This window comes from Oncorhynchus mykiss, chromosome 28 (genome assembly GCF_057628025.1).
Source record: "Oncorhynchus mykiss isolate SJ-2025 chromosome 28, ASM5762802v1, whole genome shotgun sequence".
Classification (NCBI taxonomy): Eukaryota; Metazoa; Chordata; class Actinopteri; order Salmoniformes; family Salmonidae; genus Oncorhynchus; species Oncorhynchus mykiss.
In genome coordinates this window covers 3,043,923-3,060,959 of record NC_143049.1, presented here as the reverse complement: position 1 = coordinate 3,060,959, position 17,037 = coordinate 3,043,923, and the positions used below count along the sequence as shown (strand labels likewise).

The 17,037-nt window shown below is 44.6% G+C and overlaps 1 protein-coding gene across 10 annotated transcripts in view; it reads right to left on the bottom strand.

The window, feature by feature from the left end:
• Positions 1-8,170: 8,170 nt before the first annotated feature.
• LOC110509192 (zinc finger E-box-binding homeobox 1) overlaps positions 8,171-17,037 on the bottom strand; it is a 96,789-nt gene continuing 87,922 nt past the window's right edge. For 6 of the 10 annotated variants that reach the window (XM_090225835.1, XM_090225841.1, XM_090225839.1 and 3 more), the window contains 3 exons: positions 15,322-16,872; positions 13,990-14,173; positions 8,171-11,591 (listed from right to left, as the gene is read on the bottom strand). In XM_090225835.1, the coding sequence (XP_090081961.1) occupies positions 10,531-11,591; positions 13,990-14,173; positions 15,322-16,872 (2,796 nt within the window). In that variant the 3' untranslated portion in view covers positions 8,171-10,530. The remainder of the gene's footprint in view (positions 11,592-13,989; positions 14,174-15,321; positions 16,873-17,037) is intronic. The other 4 variants (XM_090225836.1, XM_090225844.1, XM_090225840.1 and 1 more) reach the window with 1 other exon arrangement.

Here is a 17,037-nt window from a genome sequence, read left to right as displayed (position 1 = left end):
GAAGCATGGAGGAGGAGTGATGGTGTTGGGGTGCTTTGCTGGTGACACTGTCAGTGATTTCTTTAGAATTCAAGGCACACTTAAACAGCATGGCTACCCCAGCATTCTGCGGCGATACGCCATCTCATCTGGTTTGCGCTTAGTGGGACTGTCTTTTGTTTTCCAACAGGACAATGACACAACACACCTCCGGGCTGTGTAAGGACTATTTGACCAAGAAGGACAGTGATGGAGTGCTGCATCAGATGACCTGGTCTACACAATTGAGATGGTTTGCGATGAGTTGGACCGCAGAGTGAAGGAAAAGCAGCCAACAAGGATGGGAACACCTGTTGGAAAAGCATTCCAGGTGAAGTTTGTTGAGAGAATGCCAAGAGTGTGCAAAGCTGGGTGCCTCCCGGGTGGCACAGTGGTCTAAGGCACTGCACCGCAGTGCTAGCTGTGCCACCAGAGACTCTGGGTTCGAGCCCGGCCGCGACCGGGAGGTCCATGGGGCGACGCACAATTGCCCTAGCGTCACCCGGGTTAGGGAGGGCCTGGCCGGTATGGATATCCTTGTCTCATCGCGCACTAGTGACCCCTGTGGCTGGCCGGGCACAGTGCACGCTGACCAGGTCGCTAGGTGTACGGTGTTTCCTCCGACACATTGGTGCGGCTGGCTTCCGGGTTGGATGCGCGCTGTGTTAAGAAGCAGTGCGGCTTGGTTAGGTTGTGTTTCGGAGGACGCATGGCTCTCGACCTTTGTCTCTCCCGAGCCCGTACAGAAGTTGTAGCAATGAGACAAGACAGTAACTACTATCAATTGGATACCATGAAATTGTGGAGAAAAAAAAGAAGTGTGCACAGCTGTCTTCAAGGCGGTGGCTACTTTGAAGAATCTCAAATATATTTTGATTTGTTTCACACTTTTTTGGTTACTACATCATTCCATATGTGTTATTTCATAGTTGTGATGTCTTCACTAATATTCTACAGTGTAGAAAATAGAGAAAAAATAAAGAAAAACCATTGAATGAGTAGGTGTGTCCAAACCTTTTCCCTATGTAGTGCACTACTTTTGACCATGGCCCATAGGGCTCTGGTCAAGATTAGTGCACTATGTAGGAAATAGGGTGCCATTTCGGACACATCATAGCTCCCACCTGGCAAGAGCTCACTCAATCACAAAGGTGATTAAACCAATCTTAACACTTAATTTTTCTAGTCTTGAAATGTTGTTTAATGTGTATTTAGGAGTATTGTTCTCCTTACCTTTGTCACTCTCCACTTCCATGGCCCAAATGGTACCTTATAATATTTCCTATATTACACAACTTTTGACCAGAACTCTATGGTGAATAGGGTGCCATTTGTCAGCATTTCACTCCATGCATTATCAAAGATGGTCTAATGGTTATGCAGCATTTTTTTTATTAGGAAAACATTGACTAGGTTATTGGTTCAATTAATGACATCAGACAGCAAATAACACATCAGCTGAAATGTCTTCATCTGTGCAGCAGAGAGAGAGAGAGAGAGAGAGAGAGAGAGAGAGAGAGAGAGAGAGAGAGAGAGAGAGAGAGAGAGAGAGAGAGAGAGAGAGAGAGAGAGAGAGAGAGAGAGAGAGAGAGAGAGAGAGAGAGAGAGAGAGAGAGAGAGAGAGAGAGAGAAAAATAGGGGCATGTACAGGTATGACAGTATTAGTTATAAAGCACTAAGCACACATACATACACACACTCAAAATCAATGAATAATAATGTTTCAGTTAATTCCTTGTTTATTGCTTATAGGCCATACAGATTATGATGTTCTTTTCATCCATATTGTCAGAAATCAATCCATTTGTTTTAAGATGAAATACGTATTAACTGTTTCAAACTGTGTCAAAAAGTCCTTCAATTATCCTCTGGTGAAGATCAGGTGACCACTAAAAGTGCTGTGGCGATTTCCATGATCATTTATCTGATTCCCAGCCCTGAGACGCATGTACACCACATCTTCCACCTCCAGTAGCAGTGACACTCCATTGGAGGAATTAACAACATGGCCACTACCTTGGTGATCATAAGTACAAGCAAGCCATTTGTTGTTCATTCTTAAACAAGAATGCACATGCAGGTTGTGAACTAAAAACTCCATATAAAAAAAACCTGAACAGTCGGAAGTTTACACACACTTAGGTTGGAGTCATTAAAACTTGTTTTTCAACCACTCCACAAATTTCTTGTTAACAAACTATAGATTTGGCAAGTCGGTTAGGACATCTACTTTGTGCATGAAACAAGTCATTTTAACAACAATTGTTCACAGACAGATTATTTCACTTGTAATTCACTGTATCATAATACCAGTGGGTCAGAAGTTTACATACACCATGTTGACTGTGCCTTTAAACAGCTTGGAACATTCCAGAAAAGGATGTCATGGCTTCTGATAGGCTAATTGACATCATTTGAGTCAATTGGAGGTGTACCGGTGGATGTATTTCAAGACCTAGCTTCAAACTCAGTGCAAATTTGCTTGAGATCATGGGAAAATCAAAAGAAATCAGCAGACTTCAGAAAAATATTGTAGACCTCCACAAGTCTGGTTCATCCTTGGGAGCAATTTCCAAACGCCTGAAGGCACCACGTTCATCTGTACAAACAATAGTACGCAAGTATAAACACCATGGGACCACGCAGCCGTCATACCGCTCAGGAAGGAGACTCGTTCTGTCTCCTGGAGATTAATGTACATTGGTGCGAAAAGTGCAAATTAATCCCAGAACAACAGAAAAGGACCCTGTGAAGATGCTGGAGGAAACAGGTACAAAAGTATCTATCTCCACAGTAAAACGAGTCCTATATCGACATAATCGATGGCAAGATGAGGAAGAACGGAAAATTACATGGATATATTGAAGCAACATCTCAAGACATCAGTCAGGAAGTTTAAGCTTGGTCACAAATGGGTCTTCCACATGGACAATGACCCCAAGCATACTTCCAAAGTTGTGGCAAAATGGCCTAAGGACAACAAAGTCAAGGTATTGGAGTGGCCATTACAAAGCCCTGACCTCAACCCTAAAGAACATTTGTGGGCAGAACTGAAAAAGTGTGTGCGAGCAAGGAGGCCTACAAATCTGACTCAGTTACACCAGCTCTGGCAGGAGAAATGGCCCAAAATTCCCCCAACTTATTGTGGGAAGCTTGCGGAAGGCTAACCAAAATGTTTGACCCAAGTTAAACAATTTAATAGCAATGCTACCAATTACTAACTGAGTGTATGTAAACTTCTGACCCACTGGGAATGTGATGAAAGAAATAAAAGCTACAATAAATCATTCTCTCTACTATTATTCTGACATTTCACATTCTTAAAATAAATTGGTGATCCTGACTGACCTAAGACAGGGAATTCTTACTAGGATTAAATGTCAGGAGTTGTGTAAAACTGAGTTTAAATGTATTTGGCTCAGGTGTCTGTAAACTTCCAACTTCAACTGTAGATTCCTCTCACAGGTGCCTTGAAAATCCCTGCATCAGAACACAACATTCATGTAAAAACAGTGATGATTCAGAATACATAACTTCACCACCATATTTATTGCCCGTTTCGTAGAGAAAAATATAAACATACTGAACATAAATAAGATGAAACAGCATCTATTCTCCCTCTGTTGTTTAAACATCCATGAATTCAATTCCCATCAATTGTATTGTTTTTCAAAACAGCAGGTGATATATTTACTGTGTCTGTGAAGTTCTTTGAATAATCACCATGATTTCAACTGTCAACAAAGATCATACCAGGACAATGGATCATTACATTTACTGTGAGGACAGACGCTGGGAGACGAGAAGCAAGTACAGGGAGTGAAGATTTAATGGATTAACAGACAAATAACAAAACAAGAACAGTGTCTGGACAGGGGGAACAAAACTACATTAATGCTGACACAGGGATGAAACAGAGGAACAGACAGATTTAGGGAAGGCAATCAAAATGTGAAGGAGTGCAGGTGAGTCCAATGAGCACTGATGCACGTAATGATGGTGACAGGTGTGCTTAATGATGAGCAGCCTTGCGTCCTCGAGCGCCAGAGAGGGGGAGCAGGCATGACAGTACCCCCCAGGGGCGCCACCCGGCGTCCCACCGGGGCGAGGCTGACCCTGCGGCCAAGGCATGTGCGCTGGACAAGCCGTCTGAAGCATGGGAGCCCTACGAGCCGGGTGAGGTGTGGGAGCCCGACGATCCCGCTGAGACGTGGGAGCCCGACGAGCCGGCTGAGGCATGACGTGTGGTGGGAGCCTGCCGAGCCCACCGAGGCAAGGAAACCTCTCGAGCCAGCTAAGGCGCGAAAGCCGGACAAGCCAGCTGAGGCACCCCCGGTTCCATTGGCAGTGGCACCCAGACCCGACGTCACCAACAAAAACAAAATCAAAAAGATCTCCCTGATGCTTCAAAGTGTGGTGTCAGCATTCTGTGAGGACAGACAGGAAGCAAGTACAGGGAGTGAGGATTTAATGGATAAACGGACATATAACTAAACAAGAACAGCGTCTCGACAGGGGGAATGACAATTAACTGTTTGATATCGCATACCAGGACCCTATATACTGTTTGCTTAAGAAAGCTTGAATCGTGCTAACTGCACATAAGTTTTAATGTGCGTGATTTACTGCAGTCCGTTTGGGTAACAGCACATATGAACAATTACAGCAGGGACACCTTATGCCTAGCGTTTCAGTCACATTCTACATGTGAGACTTTTGGGATCTGAACCATCATTATGCACACCTGGCACCATCGTTAAGCGCAGCTGCACCTCATGAGACTCACCTGGACTCCGTCACTTCACTGATTACCTCCCCTATACTTGTCACTCCCTTAGGTTCATTCCCCAGGCAGTATTGATTATGTGTTTCAGATCCAGACGCTACTCTAGTTTTGTATCGTTCCATGGTCATTGTGTTATTAAACTCACCACCTTCTTCTCGACTCCCAGCATCTCTGTTACAGAATACTGCCTCAACAAATGGAAGCAGCAGGAAATCAGGACATCTCCCAGTCTACGAACATGGTCGTCAACAACACGACCAGCTGGAGCAACTGGGGATGGCTATGGAAGAGGTTCTTCGCAGTCTTCAACATCTCGAACATACCCGAGAGACGTTGCCTTCAACTAGGGGAGGATACTCTAACACCAGTCGAGCCAGCACACCAGTCCATTCAGCAGCCTGGCCAGGTTAGCGATGCCGTGTGTCCCTCCTGGACAAATATGACGGAACCCCATTTAAATTCCGTGGCTTCCTACTCCAGTGCTCCCTCTATTTTGCTCGCAGATGGGAGCCACGGTTATTTCTCTGCTGACTGGGCGGGTGTTGGAGTGGGCTACGGCCGTCTGGGAGAGCGACGAGGAGGTGCTGGCTTCGTATGAGGGGTTCATGGCTCCGTCCAGAGGTATCTTCGATCATCCACCGGAAGGCAGAGAGGGGGGTGAGCGCCTACTCTTTCCAGAGGGGGGTGGGGGGGGGGGGGGGTGTCATGTCTACTCCCTCTTCAGTGCTCGCCATGGCCGGTTTACTAATCACTGGCTCTGACAACCATCATTACGCACACCTGGCACCATCGTTATGAGACTCACCTGGACTCCATCACTTCACGGATTACCTCCCCTATATCTGTCACTCCCTTAGGTTCATCCCCCAGGCAGTACTGATGGTGTTTCATGTCCAGATGCTACTCTTGTTTTGTATCGTTCATTGTGTTATTAAACTCACCACCTGCTTCAAATCCCAGCATCTCTGTTACATTCAGTTTGATTCTATTCTGCTGATGTGTTTCCCCTGAATGAAAATGTGCTTTCTCTAGATGCATTGCACTCCACAAGCTGGCTCCGTGTCAGAACTGTAGAATACCTTTGGTCCCATAATATTACTGGCATAACAGATAATGTTCAGGAAATAGGTATTTCATTTTAAAGGCCATTTCCCTGACGTTCGCTTTCATGGTAAACGCTGAGGAAGACGGCTCAAGTGTAAATTACCTTTAAAAGGCACATTGTAGATAGTGCCGTTGAATGAACCCAGACCTGACTGGTCATCTGATACAAACATACAGTCAGGTCCCAAATTATTGGCAGCAAGATCTATTATAAATACTGAGCTACAGTTGAAGTCTGAAGTTTACATACACTTAACTTGGTGTCATTAAAACTTGTTTTTCAACCACTCCATAAATGCATTGTTAACAAACTATAGTTTTGGCAAGTCGGTTAGGACATCTACTTTGTGCATGACACAAGTAATATTTCCAACAATTGTTTACAGACAGATTAGTGCACTTCCAATTCACTGTATCACAAATCCAGTGGGTCAGAAGTTTACATGCACTAAGTTGACTGTGCCTTTAAACAGCTTGGAAATTTCCAGAAAATTATGTCATGTCTTTAGAAACTTCCAATAGGCTAATTGACATAATTTGAGTCAATTGGAGGTGTGGATGTATTTCAAGGTATACCTTCAAACTCAGTGCCTCTTTGCTTGACATCATGGGAAAATCAAAAGAAATCAGTTAAGACCTCAGAAAAAAAATTGTAGACACAAGTCTGGTTCATCCTTGGGAGCAATTTCCAAACGCCTGAAGGTACCACATTAATCTGTACAAACAATAGTATGCAAGTATAAATACCATGGGACCACGCCATCATACCGCTCAGGAAGAAGCTTTCTGTCTCCTAGAGATGAACGTACTTTGGTGTTAAAAGTGCAAATCAGTCCCAGAAAAACAGCAAAGGACCTTGTGAAGATGCTGGAGGAAACAGGTACAAAAGTATCTATATCCACAGTAAAACGAGTCCTATGTCAACATAACCTGAAAGACCCCTCAGCAAGGAAGAAGCCACTGCTCCAAAACCGCCATAAAAAAGCCTACCGTTTGCAACTGCACATGGGGTCAAAGGTTGTACTTTTTGGAGAAATGTCCTCTGGTCTGATGAAAAAAATATATAACTGTTTGGTCATAATGACCATCGTTATGTTTTGAGGAAAAAGGGGAGGCTTGCAAGCCGAAGAACACTATCCCAACCGTGAAGTGCAGGAGGTACTGGTGCACTTCACAAAATAGATGGCATTATCAGGAGGAAAATTATGTGGATATATTGAAGCAACATCTCAAGACATCAGTCAGGAAGTTTAAGCTTGGTCGCAAATGGGTCTTCCAAATGGACAATGACCCCAAGCATACTTCCAAAGTTGTGGCAAAAGGGCTTAAGGACAACAAAGTCAAGGTGTTGGAGTGGACATCACAAAGCCCTTACCTCAATCCCATAGAAAATGTGTGGGCAGAACTGAAAAAGCGTGTGCAAGCAAGGAGGCCTACAAACCTGACTCAGTTACACCAGCTCTGGCAGGAGAAATGGGCCAATATTCACCCAACTTATTGTGGGAAGCTTGTGGAAGGCTACCCAAAACGTTTGACCCAAGTTAAACTATTTAAAGGAAATGCTACCAAATACTAATTGAGTGTATGTAAACTTCTGATCCACTGGGAATGTGATGAAAGAAATAAAAGCTGAAATAAATCATTCTCTCTACTATTATTCTGACATTTCACATTCTTAAAATAAAGTGGTGATCCTAACTGTCCTAAAACAGGGAATTTTTACTAGGATTAAATGTCAGGAATTGTGAAAAACTGAGTTTAAATATTTTGGCTAAGGTATGTAAACTTCCGACTTCAATTGTATATTGTGATCATTTAAAAAAATATGTTATACTAATTGCTTAGAGAGATTTTGTTTAACAAGTAATCATTTTTTCTCAAAGATGGTCAAAAGTATTGTTTTCAATATCTTTCAATACTTCACATTGCAAGGCACTGTGCCTTTTCCTAAAATGTTTTATGAGATTGGAAAAAAAAAACATTGGGAGGGATCTTAGACCATTCCTCCATAAAGAATGTTGTTTACATTTGTTGGATGATATAAATGTATTTATGTGGCGTGGAAATCAGGATGCATAAGCAGAGAATAACCCCATACCTAATGTAAAATATGGTTGTGGGGCCCCTACTAACGACACGCATCAATCACGACATCAACCATTGTCTCCTGACTCCCACTAAGAACTAAAGAGCAAGTATATGATATATTACAGATGAATTAAACATTGTTACAGAAAAATAAAGATCACCCAATCACAGAAATGCTTTCTTGTATTTTATTGTGATGGTGGGGGGTCATAAAAAAACAACTATAAAAACAGACAGATTAAACAGGAAATGTATAAAACAAAGTGTAGCCTCTGACATATAACAACAATGTAACAAATTGGCACAAAACTGAAAGAAAAAGAGTATGTTGACAAAAAAAGGGAGTTACGTATATCTTCATAACAACAGCGAGGACTCATGCATTTAGTCACACAGTTAGTTTTCAGTAGCTTCTTATCAAATTAAGGACAAGGTCAGTCTAACCAACTCGTCTGATGATGGATGCACATGGAACACTTCATTTGTGTCTTTTCTTGTTCTTTTTTTTTTTTACAGCTTAAACAGACATCATGTTGACGTAATACTTCAGGTTGCTTTTTTGAAAACAAACTTCATGACTCCTAGAGCTGTACTTCAGACCGCTCTGGATTCATTGACCTTCAAATCATTTTTCATACTAAAATATATTATTATTGTATCAATTCAAACTACAGTATTGTACACTACAATGTGTGTAATAAATAACCATAAAGAAATATAAAAATAAGACACATAAATATAAAAAGTCCTCTAAAAACTAAATAGGTACACTTTCCTCAGTGACAAGGGTTCTAATACTGCCAAATGCACACATGAAAAATACTAAAGCCAAACTGAAAAATAATGAAGTAACACTGTTAGGTAAAATCAACTGAAACACGTCATAAAACACAGGGACCATATTCACTAACATTTGTTACCTGAAGTGAGGGTTAGTTTGCCACCATTTTTTAAAACAAGTGCACTCAACTAATAATGGCTGACGCTCCAACACAGGAAAATCCCCTTAAACACAGTAAAAAACCTTTCCCATCCATCTTATTCTCTTTGTCACTTTGTCACATGAAATATTCCTTATTCGTGCTATTGTCCACGTCCCAAATGGCCACTTTTCCCCTACATAGTATAGTACTTTGGACCAGAGTCCTATAGTGCACCAATAGGGAATATGGTGCCATTTGGGATGAAGCACTATTTAACAAAAAATGTGTCCAAGCAAGTAAACAAACATTATTCAATATGGGCCTTGCGCAGATTGAAAGATGTACTGGCTACATCCGTGAAGTAAAAATAACACTGTTCAATGGCACTTACAGCACACAGGACTGGTCTTGCATAAGGCTGGAGGCATTGGGGTGGGGTACAATGCAGAACTGCCCCCCTCCTGCTTCATATGACCCTATAACACTGATGATCATTGATTAACAACTAACCTAACCGAAAACAAGGGGTGTCCCAATAATCAAACCTTTCTCCAAACGTGCGCACTTGTTCTCTTCCCTTCATGGATTTGAAAGGAAATGACTAGTATACAAAATATTGTGGAAACTTCTTGTAGTTTAGCCCATGCCTACACCAATCCAATGCTTTTCAATTTGTGGGGAGTAGTAAACAAGTGCACACTTCAGGAAGGAGAGATTATTGGGGCGCGACCAAGGAGGAGCATGGTAAGAATGCTGGATTTGAGGTTGTGACACCTTCCCTGATAGGACAGTTTGGTTATGGCATCAGATGCCACATCATCATCCCCACCCTCTCACCCTCTCACTCTCCCTAGCCTGGTCACAGATCTGTTTGTGCTCTTGCCAATTCCATTGCTGTCCTTGACAAGCCAAACATGGCAAGACAATGAGTGACAAGGAGTTAACATGATAGAACAGACAGACTCAGCACTCAGGCTAACCCCTTCCCACCCATACCCCAGAATCCTCTTTTCTTCTTAAGGCTAACAATCCAACTTAAAACAAAATGCTATGCTAAGGTTAGCTAACATAAAGAAGATCTATAGCTAGTGTGTACATAATCATACTAAAGGGTGAACAACACATCATGAGGCATGTTTTATCCATAGGTAAACCAGGAATACTGTAGTGCAGATGTTTTGTTTTTTTACAACTCAATAAAATACTGATTTTAGCAAACACCATCATTTGGCAATAAAAAGGTATAGAAATCTTTCTTCAACTGTACAGGTTAAAAGGTTAAAACATGAGCTGCAAAATTAGTAATAGCACTGACAAACAGAAATGACCTGGGATCGGATGTCACACTCTCAGTCCATGGGTGTTTCTTTTCTTCCTTCTTTTCAAATGTATAATACTTCTATAAACAAGGTCTAAGTAACACTGATTTTTTTCCACAAATAAAAGTCACTTCTTTTTTTGTCTAGTTCAGGCACACCTGGGTTTGAACACAGTAGTGGACCGACAACACAGCATCAACATGGCAGCCATGTTTGTTTTGTTTCTTCTTTTGACAACAAGACAATATTTTCCTTTCCTGCTATATGACATTTTCAACACAAAATGTATTTTTCATTCACTGTTCATCTTGTTTTCCTCTGTTTCTTTCTGTCCATTTTCTAATGTTTCTGTAATGTTCTCTTTGTCCACATGCGGTTCTTTGTTATCTGTTTCCTTAGCCTTCTCTGTTACCACAGTTTCCTTCTCTGTTACCACAGTTTCCTTCTCTGTTATCACAGTTTCCTTCTCTGTTACCACAGTCTCCTTCTCTGTTACCACAGTCTCCTTCTCTGTTACCACAGTTTCCTTCTCTGCCTCTCCTTCCTCCCCCTCCCCATCTCCCATCACCTGTACCTCCATCTCCTCCTCCTCCTCTTCCTCATACACATCTTTCTCCTGCTGTACAGACTCCTCTCTGCTCTCTTCCTCTCTCCTCCATTCCTCTTTCTCCCCCTCCTTCTGGTGTGCCTCCTCCTCTCTACTCCCTTCTTCCTCCTCCTCTCTCCTCCCTTCCTCCTTATTTTCCTGCTGTCCCTCCTCCTCTTCCTGCTGTGCCTCCTCCTCTCTGCTCCCTTCTTCCTCCTCCTCTTCCTGCTGTGCCTCCTCCTCTTCCTGCTGTCCCTCCTCCTCTTCCTGCTGTGCCTCCTCCTCTCTGCTCCCTTCTTCCTCCTCCTCTTGCCTCTCCCCTTCAAAGTCCTCCACCTCGTAGATCTCACTCTCTTCATCATCCTCGCCCACCTGCACCACCCGTATGTCGTCCATGCTCATGGCTTCCATGCCTTCCTCCTCTCCTTCCTCTTCCTCCAGCTCCTCCTCACTCTCCCTCTCATCTGAGTCCAGTTGGGAGGGAGGGGAGGTGGGCCGGCTATCTAACTGCTGCTCCTCTGCTTGGGGGCTCATTTCGGGGGTCATCCTGAGCCGACGCCCCACCTGATGATCTCCTTGGGGCTCCTTCTTGCAGTATGAGTATCGGTGGTTCATGTGCTGGGAGTAGGAGCCCGAGTGGGAGAAACACTTGCCACACTTGTCACACCGGTAGGGCTTCTCTCCGGAGTGCAGACGCGTGTGCTCTATCAAGTGGTGCTTGTGTTTGAAGGCTTTGTTGCAGATGCCACACTCGTGTGGACGTTTTCCTGAAAACAGAAGAGAAGAAGAGAGAAGAGTAGATTACTTTAGTGTCCAATGTACATGGATGTTTAACAGAAACTTGATTTAAAACCCTCTGAAAGACACACAGCCACATACTGAGTATGGGTTGGAAAAGTTGGAGAGAGAAACAGAGTTTCAAACTCAACCAACTTCTCCATTAAACACACCACAGGTGTCTGCTTAACCCTGTAAAAAAGTTTTTTTCAATCCGCAACCCATTACTCTTGATTTGCTCTGTGTGTGTGTGTGTGTGTGTGTGTGTGTGTGCCTTGCTTTTACCATTACATCATGTCTGTCACTGTCTACATTACACTGACCTGCCTGTAGACTTACTACCTGTGAAACCAACAGCATTTGTCATGGAAACAGTATCATAACACAAACCCTCACAATTAAGTATACTGAACAAAAATATAAATGCAACATGCAACAATTTCAATGATTTTACTGAGTTACAGTTCATATAAGAAAATCAGTCAATTTCAATAAATTCATTAGGCCCTAATCTATGGATTGACTGGGCAGTGGTGCAGCCATGAGTGGGGTTGGGAGGGCATAGGCCTACCCACTGGGGAGCCAGGCCCAGCCAATCAGAATGAGTTTTTCAACACAAAAGGGCTCTACTAGAGACAGAAATACTCCTCAGTTTCAACAGCTATCCGGGTGGCTAGTCTCAGACCATCCCGCCGGTGAAGAAGCCGCCGGATGTGGAAGTCCTGGTCTGGAGTGGTTACACGTTGTCTGTGGTTGTGAGGCCGGTTGGACGTACTACCAAATTTGGAGGTGGCTTATGGTAGAGAATTCTCTGTCAACAGCTCTGGTAGACATTCCTGCAGTCAGCATGTCAATTGCACGCTCCCTCAAAACTTGAGACATCTGTAGCATTGTGTTGTGTGACAAAACTGTACATTTTAGAGTGGCCTTTCATTGTCCGAAGCACAAGGTGCACCTGTGTAATGATCATTCCGTTTAATCAGCTTCTTGATATGCCACACCTGTCAGGTGGATGGCTCACTAAGAGGGATGTAAACAAATTTGTGCACAAAATTGGAGAGAAATACACTTTTTGTGCATATGGAAGATTTCTGGGATATTTTATTTCAGCTCATGAAACATGGGACCAACACTTTACATGTTGCGTTTATATTTATGTTCAGCATAAAACACTTCAGAATATTCCCCCAAACGGATTCCAGCAGGTCTGTTGCACAGGAATATTTTTCAGTAAAATAAACAAACATCTTAGGGTGAAATGAGATCAAGCTAGCTGCCAAATGCTGAAATGTTCAAATATTCTGCTTGACCGGTCCCCTAGGGGCCCTGGTAAAAAGTAGTGCACTATAAAGGGTTCAACTGGGGCCATCCAACGGGGTCGTTAAACACCCCCTTTTCTGAAGTGATTTGGACACTGCCTGCCTGTCCTACGCCAGGCCAGGATTGCTTCCCAAATGGCACCCTATTTCCTATATGGACCCAGGTCAAAAGTTGTTCACTGTATAGGGGATATGGGGCCATTTGGGAAGCAGACCCAGTCTTCACAATGCCATTGGCTATGTGTGGTCTGAGAGTAGTGCAGTCATGGCTGGACCAGACCAATACCCACCTGCCCTCTCAGAATAGAATGGAGCATGGCTAATTGTAAACAGACTTTGTGTCCCAAATGGCACCCTATTCTCCTATGGGTCCTGGTCAAAAGTAGTGCATTACATTTGCACTACATGGGTGCCATTTGGGATGCACACAGAGCCTTTTTTTGGCAAATCCAAATCGAATCAAAGTGCTGGAGCCAGTAGTTACGCATGCATCTCATAGGAAATAATTCATGTGTGTTTTAGGAGGACATTAGGTGGTTTAAAGATGCACTATGCAGAAAAATAGCTCCTCCATTTCCTGGTATGCAAAAATTCAAATAGTTTGCCTAATTTCAGTTAATGTGACAAAACAAGCATTTATTGGGTAGAATCTGTACCATCTAAACCGCTGTGAAATATATTTTCCATAACCAAAAATATTGTATTTTCAGCTGTTTGAAACTGGCTAAAATACCATCTTCAGGGAAGAACCATTGGTTTACCATATGAAAGTGACAGATAAAGACCTTGGTGTTTTAAATGCCTGTCAATGCTTCATATCATGGAAGAAGTGAAGTAATGTCTCATAGCACAGACGAGAAGGAATGGCATAGGCCGGGCAGCACTCATTAAAAAGTCAAGAATTATCAGAGTAGGAGTGCTGATCTAAGATCAGGTTCCCACCTGTCTGTATAATCTTATTCATTGTGATCTAAAAGGCAAAGCTGATCCTAAATCCACACTCCTACACTGAGATGCTATATACGGCCCCTGACCCAATGGACCCGCAATCGCCGGGCATATGATTTACCTGTGTGTTCGTATTTATGCCTGAGCAGGGAGCTGCTCTTCTGGAAGATCTTGTCACATAGGTCACAGGCATACATGCCACTCTCCAGCCGACGCATCTTCTTCTGTGGAGGGGCTGAGTCCGAGTCGTTCTGCTCCTCTACCGCCGACACGCTCTCTGAACTGGTGTCAGCCTTCTCCTCCTCCTCAAAGTAAAAGAGAGATGCTTTAATCATTTATCATTATTATTAAGTATTTCACTTATTATGCTTTTCATTACATAAACATTTTCCCAGTGCTTGCAAAGCAAAATAATTATAATGCAAAATCCGAAATCTGTTCTAATGTGACATTGCTATTACTGTATAATCATGCAAGACTAGACCATAAAAGCAGCAGTATGTAAAACACAGTGTTTCCACTGTCACAGGCCTTTGTGTCAGTTCTAGTGAGCCAGCAGGAGTACTTAGAGAGACCTGTCTGCCAGACACTGACAGACGTGGGTTTTCAGACAGACACCGCGCTGTGAGCTGCTCACATGTATAAACATGCAAGGATTCATTCTGCTAGTCTTTCTTTACACACGCACAAGCACACGCACACACACACACACACACACACACACACCATCCCCTGACTCCTACTGGAAGAATCCAACTCAACTCCAGGCTGCGGCAGATAATTCTGTCTGCTGTCATGCACGCACAGAGTATTAGGTAACTTCACCTGGTACATACATCATCCAGCTCAGGGAAGCCTGGAGGGAGCCCAAACCATTCAGCCAGGACTGCTTTCATTTTTCCACAGGCAGGGGGAAAGCGTTCCAAATTGCATCCGATTCCCTATATAGTGCACTACTTTTGACCAGAGCACTATGGGCCCTGGCCAAAAGTTCTACACTATATAGGGAATAGGGTACCAATTGAGATGCAGACTTACTTCTTGGTGCTGGGTTATTCAGGCTACTCAGTAAAACTGCAGGAAACTGCAGGAAACTCACAGTGCATTCCTTCCACTGTGTTCTTCTGCGCTGCTCTTCAACTGAATCAATGTGTTCTGTTAGACATAACACTCTCCTCTGTTGGTGTGTGTGTGTGTGTGTGTGTGTGTGTGTGTGTGTGTGTGTGTGTGTGTGTGTGTGTGTGTGTGTGTGTGTGTGTGTGTGTGTGTGTGTGTGTGTGTGTGTGTGTGTGGTGTGTGGTGTGTGGTGTGTGTGTGGTATCCCTCTCCTTCACTGATTGATTTTCCCCTATTATTGACGAACAACCATCTCTGTGTCCCATCTACTGTATATCTTCCTAGTGTCTCATCTCACACATTTCAAACATTCTGAATAGCTTGCTCACAAACTAACCTGGCAGCCGTTGAGTATGACGGTCTTCTGGGCTCCGTCGGCCCCAGTGGCGTTGTTGCCTGCTTTAGTGGTGTATGTGTAGGTAAGCTGGGGGATGAGGATAGTCCGTTTGGTGGTGCCAGTGGAGATGGCCCTGAGACAGGGCACACCGCTGCCCTGGTTGGTGATGGCTACTAGCTGGGTGGTCATGATGTTAACCGGGCTGGAGGTGGCCATCTGCGGGGGGGAAGTGACGTAGATGGTGTTGGTGGTTCCCTGAGCCTGGAGCTGGGTTTGGAACCCTGGGAGCTGGCCCTGGAGCTGGGGTTGGAGCTGGGCCTGGAGTTGGGGTTGGAGCTGGGCCTGGATCTGGGCCTGGAGCTGGGGTTGGAGCTGGGACTGGAGCTGGGTTTGGAACCCTGGGAGCTGGGGTTGGAGCTGGGCCTGGAGTTGGGGATGGGACGTTTCCTTCTTCAAACAGGTGAGGTTGAGGGGTTGCTCCTGGGGGACATGGGGGACCTGGGGCTCTGATTGGGGCTGCTTGGGAAGTGACAGGTCCAGGGGAAGATCTTGAGACTCGCCCTCTGAGTCCTCCTCTGTTTTCACGATGACCCGGCCGCTGGAGGAGAGGTTTAGTGGTGAGGGAGCCGAGGCTGAGGCCAAGGGCGAGGCGGAGGTCGAGGCAGGGGAACTGTTGGGAGGTTGGGAAGATGATGTCTCCTGGGTTTGGGCCGAGGCGAGTTGCTCCTCTGTCTGCTCTCCGCTCTTCTCTTGGGCCGCCTGAGTCTCTGTGCCAAGACCTGTTGAAGGTAGAGGGGAAGAGGAACCAGGGGGCTCGACAGTAATCTGACCGGACTGCATCTTCTCAAACCATTTCTTGACTATGTCCACGGGCAAGCTGACGTTGTCAGAGATCTTGGCCAGCTCTTCCTCGGTGGGCTCTGCGTTTAAGGCAAAGTAGGCCTTGAGGAGGGAGAGCAGGTTCTTCAGAGGGGGCTGGCCTGGTGTTATCCCTGCTTCTGCCAGCAGGGCGGCGATAGAGGGGTCCAGGGGGCTGCTGTCACCCCCCTCCCCATTGGTAGGTTTACAGTGCTGGAGCATGTGTAGTGCATCCAAACCACCAGGACAGTCATCACACAGCAGACATGTTGTCTTGCCTGTCTGGGCCTTTGGAGTTTCACCCTCCTTACTCTGCTCTGCCTCTGCCTCGGTCTGAGCCTCCTCTTTCTCCATCTCCTTCTCAGACTCAGAGTCGGGCTGCTCGGTCTTGATGATGCTGAGGTCCTGGGTGAGTTTCTCTGTTACTTTGGAGGCTGGCTGTATGTTTGTGGTGGTGGGGGCAGTGAGAGGTTCCTTCTTGAGGAGCTGAGGTGCGCTGGGCTGTTGGGCCAAGCTGGGCTCCAGGGTGTAGTTGATAATGATCTTGGTGGTTCCGTCTTGGTCCACGAAGCCAGGGAGGCTGATGGCTGAGATGACCTGCTGCCCAGCCTGCCCCACCACCCCCTGCTTGGACGTCACCAGCCCGTTGGCCGTCCCCAGCACCTGGCGAAACACATTCCCATCCATGGCCACCTTGAAAATAAGAGCACCACAATGGAAATAAGTAACCTTTTTTGGTGCTATCCTTGATGAGTAGTGGTACTAAAGCTTAATGTTAAAATGTGTAAAAGTCACTGGGATGATAGACACACCAACTGCGAGGTTAACAAATGACCACAACGTCAAGGGGCTCCATAC